Source organism: Peromyscus maniculatus, chromosome 21 (assembly GCF_049852395.1).
Source record: "Peromyscus maniculatus bairdii isolate BWxNUB_F1_BW_parent chromosome 21, HU_Pman_BW_mat_3.1, whole genome shotgun sequence".
Lineage (NCBI taxonomy): Eukaryota > Metazoa > Chordata > Mammalia > Rodentia > Cricetidae > Peromyscus > Peromyscus maniculatus.
The window spans coordinates 28851847-28869116 of record NC_134872.1 but is presented as its reverse complement, the minus strand read 5'-3'; the positions used below and the strand labels follow the sequence as shown (position 1 = coordinate 28869116).

Genomic DNA, 17270 nt, shown 5'->3' with positions numbered 1-17270 from the left:
GTTGCACAGACGTGCCTTTCTTGTAGTCACACATAGTTACATCCCCTCCTCTACAGGACATCTCAGAAGAGGAAAAGGAGCGTAAGGTGAGACACTTTTGTTACAAACATCTCTCCCGTGGTACTTCATAACACACTTCTTCTCACTTATAAACTCCAACCACATCAGCCAACCAGCTCTTCCTCCCATTGGAAGCCCATACAATATCCAGGCCGCCTCCAGTTGCCCCAAGTTGCAGGCCAAGGACTTTTCACTTGTTCTCTCTGCTGGAATGCCGCTCACCTGTGACCTCCCAAGGATTTCTCCGTCATGAAAGCACCAGGTTAATATCAAGCCCTAAGTGAGCCCTTCTGTAACTACTCAAATCCAAATTGATCTTCTAATTACTCTCTACAGCATGAAATTCCCCTTGGTTTTTAACTACTTAGTACTTTTAAATAGTCTTTTTGTTAGGGGGAAATTCTCATCTTAGGCTTGCCTCCCATGACAGAAATCCAAAACTGACTTTCCCAGCTTCTCTCTGCACACAGGTAGCAGATATATGGCTATGTTCTGCCAGTCAAACACATCCATGTGGTCTTTCTGTTAGGAAGCAAATGACTCCATGAGGATGGCCATGTGGAATCCATTCTGCCTATTTCAAAGTGACATCAGCTTTCTTTCAGAAATGAAAATGGCAGAGGTCCTCGTGGCTGCATATCACACTTACCAAAGACAAGGCAAGACCTAGCACTTGCTCCCAGAGCAAAAGCAGTAGGGTCGCCAATGATTTTAGCACATCGGTAGAACTTTGGCATTGTTCCTGGCTAAGTGTATGCCAAGACAGATTCTCTGGTTTCTGTGAATTACCTAATACACTTTTTAAAATATTTCTTCCCTGCTTAGCCTTGGTAGAGTGGGTTCTGCCATTTGCAACTAAGAGCTCTGATCCATCCTTCACACATTTTTTTTCATGCAGTACAAATGATGAAGTGTTTATTAGTTATTGAGTTATTGGCTGTCTATGTCTGTAAGTGTGTATGCTTCATGAAGACAGAGATATCGTGTATGCTGCTCATTTCCATAAGCCCCGTATTTAGAACAGTGCTTTACATACATGAGGCCCTCAAGGAAACACACACACACACATACTCACACACACACCCCAAAACCTTTCTACAACTATGCAAATACTCATGACCCAGCTGAAAGAAATTCAAAGTATCAGTGCCACAGGAGTCAAACCCTAAAAATTAGAATCAATGTGGACCAGAGAAGTCACCTGGGCTTTACGAAGAAGAAAATACATATGTAGAACATTGAAAAGATAGTCTGTAATAGGGGATGGAAAGGGAGATTCATGACTTCCAAAGGGTGAGGGGCAGTGGCACCAGGAGTGAATGCAGCAAGCAAGGAGAAACATCTGATTGAGGAAACAAGCGCTGAGCTCACCGAGTGTATCATCAGGCACACAAAATGAGCAAGATTCTGAATGGCTCCACATTCGAGGCCTGGGAATGCTGCTGCATTTGATGATGTCTTAAGAACACTAATCCTCAATGAGTATTTTCATCTGTTCTCTATTCGAGATGTTATCTTCTGTGTAAAACTACAACAGCTACCCACACATTTTCTCCAGAGTTCCCTCTCCAAACACTGGTGCTCTATATTTATCTGTTCAAGCTGAGAGACTATCAGGGAAGGAGACTCGTATAATTAATCCTCTTGCAACCAAGCAAATATCCAATTTAAAAATAAAAATCCATTACCAAAATGGCCTTTGTTTCTCAAACCCTATCTACAAACTCAAGTATTAAAATTTCCCGGCTCCATTTATCTTCTAATCTATTAAAATCTTGCATTGCTTCCAAGTATTTAAACTAAGATCCTTGGATGAGATTTTGTGTTAGAATCATACAGCCATGCTGAAAAACAAAGAGATGGTCAATTTTATAATAGAGCTTTTTAGATAGATTCTTCTAGAAGTACAGCAAATCTGGGCTGGAGGTGAATTAGTGAAGAGCCTGCTTGACATTCATGACACCCTCGGTTCAATCCCGAGTGTTACATAAACCAGGTATGGTAGCTCACCTTCAAAACACCAACATGTGAGAGGTCGAGGCAGGAGGACCAGAGAGGTTCAAAGTCATCCTCAGCTACATAACAAATTTAAGAGCTAGCTGAGGTTACTAGGAGACCCTGTCTCAAAAAAAAAAAAAATCCCGTAACTATGTAATAAGTTTCTGATCTTAAATGAACCAGAAGAGACCTTTATAAAAACTCTTAGTGAATATATATATATATATATATATATATATATATATATATATATATATATATACCACACTCCTAGTTATCTCATTAGAAAAAAGTATATAAAGAAATAGACTGAGTAGCCTACTACAAAAATGGGAAACAAAAATTAGTACAAGATCAGCTAAACATAAAGCCACACCGTAAGGCTCCGTGCAAGTCAGAGATGACTGCCGGCCTAGCATGGCTGAAGTCCTGGGTTTTATCCCCAGCACAGGGAGAGGAAGAAGAGGAAGAAGGAGGAAGAAGAGGCAGTGGCAGCGACTCCTGCAAGAAATACAAATTTATTTATATTGACACGCCTTTTTCACGTAAGTCACAGATCCAAACGCTTGGTGACACACGGTGTTGACACAGATCTGCTCAGATACAACTCGAATGACTTCCATTTTTAGGAACACATTCTAAAATTCACCGTGAACAATGATGAATCCACACGGTTATCTCCTCGGCAAGGCGAGTATCAGCAGAAGATGGGAAACGTATGTGCAATGCGAGGGAATTCATGGGTCCAAGGGGATAGTGTAGATGATTACTTATCTCCCATACATGCGTCATGCTGTGTGTGTGTGTGTGTGTGTGTGTGTGTCAATCAATCAAGAAAAAAATCAAAAATAAGGCAGCAACTAGTTATGGGTAGACATACTATTTTAATACCTGTGTGTCTCTGTATGTGTATATGTGCACATGTGTTTGCATGTGTATGAGGCCAGAAGTCAACTTTAAATACTGCCCTCTGTCATTCTCCACCTTATCTTTTCAGACCACCTGTCACTGAACCTGGAGCTCACAGATTCAGCAAGACTGGCTGGCCAGGCAGCCCTGGGAATCTCCCCGTCTCTGCTCCTCAGCACTGGGGACTACAGGTTCCCCGCCACCACCACCACCACCACCACCACCACCACCACCCACCCCCGCTTCTTATGTGGGTGCTCCAACCAGCATTCCACACAAAAGTGCAAACGGGAAGAACCAGGAGGCAGGTGCGCGCCCACCATTTCTGAGGAACAGAAAGGGGTCAGGATTGCAGGAACAGAGTGGGCAAGAGCAAGAAAGGCGGCAGATGGGAGTCGGACCGGAGCCAAATGTTCAGCAGTGGTGCCTGGGAGCAGACTGCCGCACGTTCTGTAACTCCAGTTAACCAGTGTGGGAGGAGTTATATCGGGCAAGGAGGCAAGAGCTGCAAGTCAGAGGCTCTCCCTGGGGAGCTGGCTCATCGTGACCACTTCTAGGCCACCTGGGCCTGCTACTGTGACTAAGACCAGAAGATACAGGAAGATCAAGAAGACCTTTTGCCTGGCACTGTCACGCTGAGTTCGCACCACCAGGAAGAAGGGACGAAAACGGGGTGACTAATTTGGCAGTTGTTAAAACAATCTAGGTCGAATGTGTTAGTAGACTGACCCAGAGTGCCAGCGGTGGGACAGTGAGAGGCAGTTAACCTCTGCGGTCAGAGACCAGCTCTGTTCTCAATCAGCATGCGGCGATGCTACCAGGCTTCGCATCCACAAAGCAGCAGGAGCTAACGCTAGCCAGGCACAGCAGCAGCATGAGATTGTAAACCCAGTCTCTGGGGAGACTGGGGCAGGAAGATTGCTTGAGCCTAGGTGTTCAAAGCTAGCCTGAGCACTTTAAGGAGAAACCTACCTCAAAAAAAAACAAGTATTGGGGCTGGAGAGATGGCTCAGCAGTTAACAACACTGGCTGCTCTTCCAGAGGACCCTGGTTCCATTCCCAGCACCCACATGGTGGCTCACGATCATCTCTAACTCCAGTCCCAGATGTGATGCTTTCTTCTGACCCCCTGTGGGCACCAGACAAGCACGTGGTGCAGAGACATACATGTAGACAATTCATACACATAAAACAAAATTTTAAATAACTTTTTAAAAAAGTCTCTAATTCTAACCTTCACACTTCCTTCCGAGTTCTAAATTAAGACCACTAGTCAAAGTACTTCAAGAAGTTCAAACAAGAACAAAAGTCTTAGGTGTTGTGGTGTTGGTCTGATGCTTGTCATGGTGACAAATAGCTGAGAAAAACAAAGAGTTATGATTTACTCTAAATCTTGGTTTCAGAGGTTCAGTTCGTGGTTCACGAGCTCTCCATCACTGTGAGCCTGTGATCAGGACGGCAGGGCAGCGGGGTGTGCGGAGGAGGAGGCTGCTCACCTCACTGTGACACGGGAGAGCGTGGCTGTGCAAGCGGCTTCCTACTTCCCTTGACTCAATTCCCAGCTCATTAGCTGGTGCTGCCCACATTCCAGCCAGGCCTTAACTGATGTCCATCATGCCAGTTGTCTTTAGACATACCCTCACAGACACAACCAGAAATATGCTTTACTAATGAAGGCATCTGTCAATCCAATCACTGACAATTACTGTTAACCAACACAGATGCCCATCATATATCTTTAGCCATGGAGGGTTTTCTTATCATTCAAATTGATCGACGCATTCATTTATTGAACAGCTTTCATACAAGGTCCTGCAGAGACTATCAAGGAACTCTACAAAGCCAAGTCCTTTCCTAAAGAGATTACAACCTAAAGTCCAGGTTCAATTGTTCATGTAATAAGACACAAGGCCTGGGCCTGAGGCTCCATGGTGGAGTGTGGTGATATGTTGTGTACCCTAATAAAATTTGCCTGATGATCAGAGAGACAAAGGAACACGCCACATCCACGTCTCACCTCGCCAGCTCCACGAATCCTCTGACTGAAATCCTCGGAGTCCTCACTCAAAAGGCTCCAGCTGAAAAGCCTCTGGCCGAAAGAAGCCGTTTGTTCCTGTCTCCTTATGCCTTATATACCTTCCTCCACCCAATCTTAGTGCTTGGAATTAAAGGCATGTGAGCTTCCCAGGTACTGGAAACAAAGGCATGAGATCTCAAGTGCTGGAATTAAAGGTGTGTGCCACCACTGCCTGACATCTATGTTTAATCTAGTGGCTTATTCTGTTCTCTGGTCTTCAGGCAAATTTTATTAGGGTACACAATATACCACCACAGTGGACCGCTTGCTGGCATGCACAAGGTCGGTGTTGGAGCCCAACATAGGAAAAAAAATCACTTTGGTGACTCTTGAGAAGCCTGTGCCCAATCTTGGCTGTGTGATTCCTGCTTTTCTTTTCTAAGTGCCTCTCTCCTTCATGTTTAAATATACATGAAAACGTCTTAATCAACCCAAGACAAACAACAGAAATAACAACAAAAAGCTCCAAACAATGGAAGCACACGATATTTGAGCATCATATATAACAGTAATACAAATATTCATGAGTGTTTAATATATTAGTATTAATAAATGAGCAATAATATATGAGTACTAATTAATATAATGAGCATTCTGTCAGCTAGAGATGAGAGGAAGAAACTATTAGCCCTCCGGGACTTAGACTATGTTTTGAAGGATGGAAAGTGAGATGGAAAGAGGGAAGGAAGAAACTAGGCAGCGGTTTTGCAAAGAGAGACGGCTAAGAGAAAGGAGGGGTACAGTTAGCACATAGGGAGTGCCCCACCAAATCATTCCGAACTGGGGGGGGAGCGGGGTGCAATGCACATATAAACCCAGCTGAGGGAGAGAATGGGGAGTTTGTGGCCAGTGTAGGCAACACAGTGATACCTTGTTTTCTTTTAAGGTATGAGGCAGGGCACAGGGAGACAGACTTTACAACTAGGAAATATGTGAACATGTATTTCAACTCCTAATTCCATCATTCCTTAGCCTGGACAAATTACTAGACACCTCCTGCCCATTTTCCTCGATAATGGAAATCTAGTACCTACTTCAGAAGACTCCCAAGAATAAAAATATTACTGTAAAAATTACTAATTAGTCACTACTTATCAAAACTATTATCATTAAAGCTGAAAATAGATTGGAATTCAATTATAGAAGGCCATGAACTTCAGGCGATGGGGAATTTGTATTCAATTTTATAGGCAGCAGCAAGCCAAAGTTTTGTGTGGAGAAATGAGGTAGTAAGGTTCAACGGGTTCATCTGCTTACTTATATTTATGGTGCTAAAGACGGAACCCAGGGCCATGTGCGCGGCGAGTAATGTAAAGGCATCGACCCCAGGGCCACCACGGCAGTTTTAGGGAGGCCAATCGGTGGGAAGCCATAAGATGGATTAGTTACAGAGCAAACACTGAAGCTGGGACCTATGCAGTAAAAGTCAGATGCATGAGGAGAATCTAAACAAGGAGGAGGTGCTGCTAGGAAGTGAAAAAGGGACGGTCAGAGGTGGAGAAGGCAAACTCCATGTCTAAAGACAACTGGTATGTTGGACATCAGTTAAGAGACAAAGGCCTGGCTGGAATGTGGGCAGCACCAGCTAATGAGCTGGGGATTGAGTAAAGGGAAGTCTAGGAGCGAGCTATTACAAGACCTAGACACTTGAAAAAAGAAGTTCAACTGCTAACTCCATGTGTTACGTCTTTTCCCACCACCATTTCTTCTTTTTAAATCTACTCCGTGTGGATGGATGCTTTTGCCTGCATCTGCATGTGAGCACCAGCCGCATGACTCGTGCCGACAGCGGTCAGCAGAGGGCACCAGATGCCCTGGAATAGAGTTACGGACAGTTGTGAGCCACCATGCAGGCGCTGGGAACCGAACTGGGGTCCTCTGCAAGAGCAGCCGGTGCTCCTACCTGCTGAGCCATCTCTCCAGCCCCCAATTCACCACAGTTTAAAAGGGTGATTAGAAAAAGTGAAAGCCAAGATTAATTTCAACTCAAATAACTTGGAAAGCCAACGGCACCAATAAGAAAAGTCACAAAGCAGCTCCATTTGGGGAGAGGGCTCTGGGTTCTGGTTAGGTGTGGAGTGAGGTGGTGAGGTCAAAGGGAGAGGTGTGTATGCTGAGAGGCAGGACTCACGCTCGTTCACCATATAACTAGGGCAGTCAGTGGGAAGGGGCGCTCACCACCACACAAACGGACTAATGGACCCAAGTGACAACTTGGCTTACCAGCCTTTAGTGTAAAAGAGCAGAGGAGCACTGTGACTTGGTGACCCAACTTAACACAGATCAAGATGAAAAGATGCTCTCCTCTGAGGGGTCCCTAAACCTGGGAATAGTTAAGAGAGAAAACAAAGGCTTTGTCTTCTGATACAAAGAGGAAATAAAGATTGCATCGACTCCAGCCATACAGATGCACCCACTACAGCCCCATTTAGTCTAAGCTGTAAGGGCAAGTCATTCGGCTTGTTCTCCACATGTCCCCTAAATATCTGCAGTGAATTCCGAGGTACTGTTAGAACGGTGCTTTTTCAACTCTGTTCACTTTTCCTTTGAAGAAAGTCATACACATGAAAGTCTATACCCTTCACTGTCCTTTACAGGGTGGCACACCTGTAGAACCAGTACCTACAGGACGCATAGTACCTACAGGACACACAGAACACTACTAGCATCCCGGGAGCTCCTTCACAGTCATAGAAATACTGCTCCAAACCCTCCCAGGGTAATGGACCTCCTATGTTTTGACAAAACATTAATTGACCTACTTTTGAAACTGATGCAAACAAAACCGTATAATATTGGTGAGTGGTTCCCTTCACTCAACAGTCTATTTGTAAGATGCCATTTTTTATTTATTTATTTTTTTTACACATAGCTTCAGTTTATTCTAAGCACTATCTAATGTTCTCTGGGGCATTTATGTCACAACTTACCTATGCTATTATCGTAAACCATTTGGAAAATTCCTGTGTGGCCTATTCATTTGGTGTGAACATTTCTGCCCATTTGCTTTGGTGACTATGTGCACACAGTTCTATTATGCGTAAATCCAAGAGCAGAACCGCCACACCAGAGGGTCTGCATCTACTCAACTTAGGTAAGTGGCTGGAGAACGTTTGGGGAAGAAAATTTTCAAAGCCTTTGTAGTAAATGTGTGTTAGACTAATGATTCAGAAAATGTGCTGACTCTCTTCAGCAGCTTAGTGGGTAGAGCAGAGGAAGGTGTAACTTCAAAGTTACTCTCGGTAGGAGGAGTGTACAGAAGTCGGAGAGCTGACCCACCCGGTCCTGGGCCGGCATTTACTTTATAGGAGTTTGAGGAGCGACTGTAGCAGAGGATACTTAACAGAAATAACTCAGTGTCTGGGTTCTTCAGAGTTGGTGTTGCTAAAAGTTAGGAACACACTAGTCAAGCGCCACTGTGACTGAGAAGTAAAGTAACTTCTTCAGTGTGCTACAATAGAGCATCAATGTTGCAACTCAGAGCAGTGGCAGCCGGACCAAGACGCTACATGAGTTTCTAAACATTTGGACAATGAAAGTCGTTTCAGAACTAGCCTAATTTCCAGGAGACTATAAACAATTCCACCTCAACGACCATGCTAATAAAAATTCATTTATTGCTTCCTAGCACGTGCATGCGCTCTCTCTCTCCTCTCTCTCTCTCTCTCTCTCTCTCTCTCTCTCTCTCTCTCTCTCTCTCTCTCTCTCTCTCTCCTTAATTCTAGAACATAAAAAGGGGGAAAAACAGGAAATCTGAATAAAATATGGACTTCCGTAGAGAAAGATCAAGCCTGGTTCATTAATTACAGTAAATGTGCCATAGCTGTGTAAAAAGTTAATTAAAAAAATGGAAGGAGAGAGAATACATAAGACTTGAGAAATATATAGGAATTTAGATTTGCCTGCAAATCTAAAATTGTACCGGAAAAAAATTTTAAATGTCTACTTGAAACATCATCTGCATGTTGTCTAGTACCTGCAGAACTTCTTTCAGGATACACTTTAAGAGCTTTAGATACACACATACCTGTGCACACACATCCACGCACACGCACATACACACTTTCCATCTATGAGCTTAGGTACACAGACAAAGAAGGAACAGATGCTATCTATGCCAAAATTGGGTTTTGTACCTTGCTATGAGATATGAATAAGGTATTCATTCTATTCCATGCCTTTCTTTTCCATTCCATCTACTCCAACCTCTCTGACTTTACACTACAGGCATTTAATAATTCATTAGGAAGCAATCCTCTAATAATCTGCAAGCCATAATGAATCAAACCTCCAAGCAAAGCTAACATTCCAAAAAGCACATCTCAGTAGTTTAAAGTCATCAAGTCCTTGCTCGTATGTCACGGGGAGAAAGGCAATGAAGTAGACAGGCTTTCAGGCTCTAGATAGAGAAAACTGTCACTAACATGATGGACGAGGCAAGGAAAGGAACCTGGACCAGAAGTCAAGAGACCTGGCCTCATTCAGCTCTCCCACTAGTTAGGACCACTCTGTGATCCTTGAACATCTCTAGTCCTCAAGATGGTGATTTCAAGTCTATGATCAACTATAGCATCTCTCCCATTCACCAAGAGGTCCTCCATTCTCACTTCTTGTCTGTGCAATTATTCTAGTACAGAACATTTAGAAAAGAATCTAAACAATGACATCTTGCCACTGAAATACCTATGCATGTTCTCTCTCTCTCTCTCTCTCTCTCTCTCTCTCTCTCTCTCTCTCTCTCTCTCTCTTATGCACTAGAGGGGGGGATGGCCCATGAAAGAAAGATGAAGTTGGATTTCCATGGTAGTTTTTCATTTCCTTATCCTGTGTTAGAAACCACACTACTGTATGAGCTCAGGTTGAAAAGCACCTGCCTGGCATGCACAAAGCTGTGGGTGCTATCCCTAGTACTACAAAAACCCAGGTGTGATGTCTCAGGATGTAGAGGCTGGAGGATCAAAAGTTCAAAGTCATCCTGAGCTACATAGTGTTCCAGGCCAGCCTGAGCTACAGGAGACCCTGTCTCAGAGGATCTCCCTCCAAAGATAAAGTAATCACACCACTCCATGTACTGCAAATACTCACTTGCTGGTCAGCAGCACTTTGACATAGGTCTAGGCTTTCTTGGTTTGCCCCTTAAAAGCTCTGAAATCAGTTGTGGGTCTAGCAACTTTATGTATTTAAAGTTTGGCTCTCCTACAGCTGGAGTTGACAAGCTTCTTATTAAATAGCCAAATAATAAATATGTTAAGCTTAATGGCATCATATAGTCTCTGTGGTAACAACTCAACAAGAACTCTGTTGTTATACAGGGGGAGATACATATGGAAATAAATGGACCTGTGTTTAGATAAAACTTTATTTATAAAAACAAGCAGCAATACAGGCTATAGTTTGCCAGTCTCCTTCCTAGAGTCACAGTGGGGCAGAAAAAGCAACTGGACAGACAGATTTTTGTAAAATTACATCACAAGTTCTCACTAAGACAAACTGTTTCGTTTGCAGGGAGAAAATGCTTATGAATCAGGATCTTCACATACCTGTGAATGTTCAAGTTTCCCCTGCATGAACTGGTCACATCACCAATACCTAAAGACAGAGCAGGAAAACACTCTCCCTTACATGGTTGTTATGACAGAACGGGATGTGTTCATTTATATAGGCAAAATTTACATGCTGACCTGCAAAAGCAAAACACCAGGTTTTAGCAACTTTAGCAACAAACACAGAAACCCAGGCCTGATTAATGTCAACCATTATTCCTTCTACCTGTGAAGTAATTAAGATAAATGCCAAGGTCATCGGCTTTCCTGGAAGACCTATTGGGTTTTTATGCAACCCAGTTGCTTTAGACCTGCAGACTCTTGGTCATCTATAAACCACTGCATTTGCAGATAGCTAGAGTAATTACCATTTGACCTAACCATCCTTATTTATTTGGGGATGAGACAAGAGCTGCTCACTAGAGCGAATGGGTGGGCCAAGTTCAGTTCCATCTTCCCTTAGTGTCTGTCCTAGCAAAACGATTCCATTCTGGAATGGAGGCCTCACTAGGTTCAGCCCCCTGTGAGCTAGTTCGGTAGTGGGCTGGAGCAGAGCTGGCCCACCGAGATCAAGCAAGTGCCTTTTTAAAAACTCATCTGAAGAAGTTTCTCTACGTGGCTTTGCCAAGTACGCAAAAGCCATGGCAAAGAGTAAAACCGGCACTTACTTGGCTCCCATGGGCCAGTTCCACGCTCTAGCAGCTAAGATGTCACTGGCATGGAACATGGAGTGTGAGGCGGCTGTCTTGCCAGCCACTGAAGGGATGGCCATGAAAGACCTAAAGAACAGAGAAAAGGAAGGTCAACGTCAAAGGGGAAGGAAGACCCTGGACCTGCCAGCATGGCTGCTTCAGCCTGTAACGCCAAGAGTCCACAAAGACCCCCTGAGAGCACCCCTGGAATAAATCCAGATGGATTAGGAAAAACCTTTCGGAGAAATAAAGTATTCATTCATCTATTACCACACGGAAAACTCACACGGATGGAAGAATCGGGAATCTGTGGCAATGATCCTCAAACTAATGCTTTCAGAGACCCTTGCAAAGATGGAGAATAGACCCACTCTATTCGGTGCCTCAGAATATAAAGAGAAAACCGAGGACTCTGTGAAGAAATATGTGTTTCCAATGAAAGTGGATTCTAACAGCAAACACCTCAGAGAAGCCAGGTTCACTCATAAAACTCAGAAATCCCGGTCTACTTAAAAACACGGGGCTGGAGCGATGGCTCAGTGGTTAAGAGCACGGGTCGCTTTTCCGGAAGCCCTGGGTTCAATTCTCAGCATTCGCATGGGGTTCTGGTACCCTCTTCTGGCCTCTGTGGGGCACCAGGCATGCATGTGATGCACAGACACACATACAAACAAAACACCTACACACACAAAGTGAATGAATACATTTTGAAAAACAGATGCAGGTCATTGGCCTAGCCACAAAACTCTCTGGAACAGGGCTGACTGGAAATGACCAAAAACCAAGAGCAGCACTAACAGGACTCTTTACTTAACAGGAATTCCTCTCCCTACACTTGGGCTATACCTGGGTTCTTTAACGTGTGTTTATCAGCAAAGCAGCAACAGTAAAAAACAAAACAATAATTCTGCCAGTCATTCTCCTCCTTCCAACGAATCATTCCTGAAAATAAAAACAAGACAGACAGACAGACAGATCTCTTCCTTTACCAGCAGTCCATTCAGCACCTGCTCTCAGATCATGGAAGAAACACACAGGCTGCTGAGCTCAGGCATCCCTGAGCCTCTGGAACGGGCACATTCTTCAAAAGGCAAATGTAATTTTTTTTCATTCTAAATAAGTTTTTGTCAAACAACTATTCTTGCATCACCCTTCTTTTGCTTTTGAAATGTATTTATTTATTTAGTGAGAATTTCACACGAGTACTGAATTTATACCATTTCCACCCTTCACAACCCTTAATTCTAAGATGAGGTAAAATTGCTCACTCTTTTTAACAGACAATCTGGCAGTTCAAATTGCCCAGGTCTCAATTAGTTTAATTACAATTGGCTACTCACTGTTAATAGCATATCTGGCCAGACTAAATCTTGAGTGCCTAAGTAACAATTTCTTCTTGATTTGGGCTGTGTTTGCCTTAGCGACCATCCCTGGAAAGCATCCCATTTATTAGTGTCTCCCCCGCTGTCTCAGCATTTCTGGTTAATGCACTCACTGCACAGCAAATCATTTGGAGGGACAACCTGAATGAAGCTCCGCACTGTGGGCTCTGTAAAAACGCTCAAACCATAAGCCAGGATTTTGCAAATGGAAGACAAAAGCATGAAACTAAAAGGATAAGAAAGTATCCGAGATTGTTCCTTAAAACAAAAACTGTAAAGAATCTACACGGACTAGTGCCTAAGACTGCTTATGAAGACAAATATTAATTTCCCATCGACAATCTCAAAAGGGAGTCCCTCTTGTCCTTTTTAGAACTCGTATGTCTTCATCTTCCTCCATAAAGCCATGTCACAATTTACCAGGTCTTTTTTTTTTTACCATAAAAGGCATTATATCCTTTTACCAAATAAAGCATCGTCTACCCACTACAGATCATCCCAAACACAGAGGAACAACAAGTTGATGCCAACAAGTTTCTAGCCACAGCCCCTCTGCCCTGGAAAAACCTGCCGATTCCACTGGAGGGAAGCAGGCTCTCCCACGGCAGCCCAGTCCCTCGTGAGCTCGCTGCTACAGCAGATGCTTTTCTGCACTTTGTACAAGACGTGTTCGTCTGTGTGATGAGACATTACTCCTCTCCGCCTTCTCTGGGGGAAGTACAAAGGACTTTCCCCGGAATATGATAAATGAGGACACTGCACACCAAAAAAGGAGATTAGCTTTTCTTGAACGGCAAAACAGCATTCCTAGCCTAACTGTAAAAATGGCATAATAGAGTCCTGTCCCTCACAATAGTCAATGAAAGAGATATTCCGTTAGCAGGGAAATGATTGTATATATGGATCAGTGACAGAAATGCCACAGAGCATTTAAAAATGAATGAACTGGGGGCTGGAGAGATGGCTCAGCAGTTAGCAGCACTAAGTGATCTTCCAGAGGACCGGGGTTTGATTCCCAGCACTACATCTTGGCTCACAACCATCTGTTCCAGGAGACCAGATGCTTTCTTCGAGCCTCCAAGGGTACCAGACGTGCACATGGCACACAGACAAGCATGAAGACAAAATACTCACACACATAAAATAAATAAAATTAAAATGAATAAACTAGACAGCATATTAACTAAACATATTTTTATCTTGTATTACTTTTGCTTATTTGGGGGGCTGTGCAGGTAGAGGTCAAAGGACAACCTGAAGGGATTGGTTCTCTCCTTCCTCCAAGTGGGTCCTGTGGATTGTACTCACGTGATCAGGATTGGTGACAGGTGCCCTTATCCACCAAGTCATCATGCTGACCCTCAGCTAAATGTTTTTAATGTGTTATGCAAAGAAAATAAGCTGGAGAAAGATACACGGCATAGAACCTCCTAAATATGGTTTTATGGAATTATTTCTAAGTAGTTTTAAAGCACATTTGTAAGACTATGCGAAGTTTCAGGACATGCACATATACAGCAAAAGGTTAACCATGCACTGGATGGGAAACACCATCCAGAGAGTGTTACTTCTGGGAAAGAGACAGGAAACAAGACTGAGGGGTGTTCTCAGGGGATCGACTGAGCATGATGCAATCCCCTTTTGATGGGCACCCCTAGAAAAAGCCCTCTCGTGACAGGTCTTTTCAAGTGAGCTCTTTGGTGAGCTAGCCAGTCTTTCTTCCTTCTTTCTCCTGTGATTTTCTGGTGCTGGCTGTGATGTGACCTTTTGACCTATAACCCAGGGCATCATTGCATCTAATCTTACCAAAATACTCATCTTAGGCAAAAAAAAAAAAAAAGAAAAGAAAAAGAAAGAAAGAGAAAAGAGAAAACGATTATAGTTCCCTTTCATTCTCCTCCTTTGCTACTACAAGCTCTAGCCATCATTAAAAAGAAAGCCATTACATATTTCAAGCTCACCCAACTTTGTGGTATTTGGCCATGCTGAGAATTATAATTCATTCTGAATCAAAGACCAATGCAGAATGAGATATTAAAATTAAAGAAAGCACTGTTCAGCTCTCCATTAAATAAATCAATATTCCAAAATTCTGTAATGTGTTACACTAACATTCTACCTTACCACCTCAGCTGCACTTAGAAAACATCTTGTTTTAAGACTTAGGTCAGAGTACAGACCTGAAAACTTATTTAAGATTTTACTGTTTTGGGGATTTAAAGATAGAATAAAAACATTAGGCGTGTGAATATACACCCTTGGATTTTTTAAAAAATCAGCAGTCACTTCTGACCAGAAAATTCTTTGTACATAAAAGTTTCCTTCCATCACCAGCACTTATAAATCAATGAAAGAAGAACAGGAGAAAATGACCAACCAAGACAGGCCACCATAACCTATTGTTTTTTTCTGTGAAGAAGAGGAGGAGGAGGAGGAGGAGAAGAAGATAGTGAGAATTCTTTGGTAGCTTTAATATCCTCATTAGGTTTCTACTGTTCCCACTATATTCAACCTATCTGTAAATATACTTCTTTAAAGTATCCTGCTATTGGGATTCTGTTTTAAAATAAAAAATGGGTTTTATCACAGTTGGCCGCTTGCCGCATCCCGCTCCATGGCAGCTAACAGGGTCCTGGCAGTGCAAAGATGTGGTTACGGTGGGGGCAGAATGGAGATTCCGAAGGTTAACTCCCCAACACGCACCTGCAAAACTCTGCCCCCTTTGGAATGTACGTAGGGAAGGAACGTGAAGCGGGCAGTGACTCTTCAAACAGTTCCCTCCTGTCTTCTGCAGAACCCAGCGCTGCCCAGCTCCCACCAACACAGGCCAGGCAGCAACTTCTGTGCTTAAACCATCTCTCCTTTTTTACGTCATCCTGGGGACAGAACTCAAGGTCTCACACATGCTAAGCAAACACTCTATCACTCTATCACACCCGACTTACCAATTATTTGTTTGTTTGTTTCAAGATAGTGTTTCTCTGTGTAGCCCTGGCTGTCTTGGAACTCGCTATGTAGACCAGGCTGGTCTCAAACTCACCGAGATCTGCCTGCCTCTGCCTCTGGAGTGCTGGGATTAGAGGCATTCATCACCACCGCCCGGTTGTACCAATTTTTAAAATTGCTCTTAACCTGGCAGTTCTAGACCCTCTTCTTGCTGCGACTGCTGCGCAGTCTTTATACAGCCCTGCCTGATTCAGCATAATGCAAACTCCTTTAGATTATTCGCTGTTGCATGAATCAGAAGTCATTCCATCACTGGAATGTCCTGGCAGAGAACAAGATGATGTATAGCTGCACTTCCCCTGGAGCTAAAGGATTTAGACAGAGGTCTCTGGGATTGTTCAACTCACTGACTCCCCATCCAAAGGTGATCGACTATCTAGGCTCTCGACACTGTACTCTGGCTCCGATCATGGAACTGGAAGACGTCATGGGCATCTAGTTGCCCACCAATGCTATGACTGCTATCAATACATGACTATCAAGACAACTAACCGCTTCCTAAGGTCTTCCCGCTACACTTTCCACTAATGTAACTACAAAGGCAAATGGAAACATTTTGTTTCAGGCTAGCATGTGTCACAGTTGAGAATTCATTTACTTACATTCCTACCGCTACACTCCAACCTTGACTGCCTGTGCCTCCTGCCAATGCTCCAACCCCTGGCTCCCCAACACATCTGCACCTCTCCTCTGCCATTCTCTCAACAGTTTGGATTAAAAAGAAGAAGAGGAGAAGGAAGCGGTGGCCAATGGCAACCGCAAAGGAGAAAGATGAAACCTGCATCTACAGCCGTAAGTGACTCTTTAAGGGGATGAATACAGGTAAATTGTTGACCAGGGTAACAGATGAAATTATGGAAACCGTCCTGATGAGGAACTAGAGGGCAGTTTGTCTTACTTCAAGCTCCTGACCTCATTATAAGGATGAAACCTGGATGTTCAACATTAATGAAGTCACACGATGAAACAAAGGTTACTTGTAAGAGTTATAAAAATAAAATACGAGGCAAGAGAGATGGCTCAGCAAGCGCTTAGGAATGAGTGCTGCATACTGATCTTGCAGAGGGCCAGTGGGGTCCCAGCACCCGCTTCAGAAGGCTCACAACCACCTGTAATTCCAGCTCCAGGGGGTCTGGCGCTGTCTTCTGGCCTCCATGGGCACCCATACACAGGTGGCATACACTCACATAGACATACACATATATATAAATAAAATAAAAATAAAATCTTTTAAAAATATGCAACTAGATACAGTGGCACCGTAATCCCAGCATGCATCTCTCTCTCTCTCTCTCTCTCTCTCTCTCTCTCTCTCTCTCTCTCTCTCTCTCTCTCTCACACACACACACACACACACACACACACACACACAATAAGCAAAATAAGCTCTTAGGGTTCACTTGATTAAGCATTCTTACTTAACTGACCAAAAAGACCAAAGAGGTGAAATGTCTTGTCCAAGATCAAACACAAGTTCATGGAAAAGAGAATTCACACTTCTGACTATCATACCACATGGCACCTTCAATTACTTTAATTTTAGTGGAAAACACACAAATATACACATTTTATTACCTCTTCATTTAAGTATCTCAGAAAACTA

The 17270-nt window shown here is 43.4% G+C and overlaps 1 protein-coding gene across 4 annotated transcripts in view; it reads right to left on the bottom strand.

The window, feature by feature from the left end:
• Positions 1-17270, bottom strand: part of Mcu (mitochondrial calcium uniporter) — a 170231-nt gene that overhangs the window by 143083 nt on the left and 9878 nt on the right. The window contains exons 1-2 of one of the 4 annotated variants that reach the window (XM_076557212.1): positions 11256-16831; positions 10585-10725 (exon numbers count right to left, since the gene is read on the bottom strand). The exons of 2 other annotated variants lie outside the window; for them this stretch is intronic. In XM_076557212.1, coding sequence (XP_076413327.1) covers positions 10585-10611 — 27 coding nt within the window. In that variant the 5' untranslated portion in view covers positions 10612-10725; positions 11256-16831. Of the gene's footprint in view, positions 1-10584; positions 16832-17270 lie in introns of those variants that run through there. One more of the 4 variants, XM_076557211.1, reaches the window with a different exon arrangement.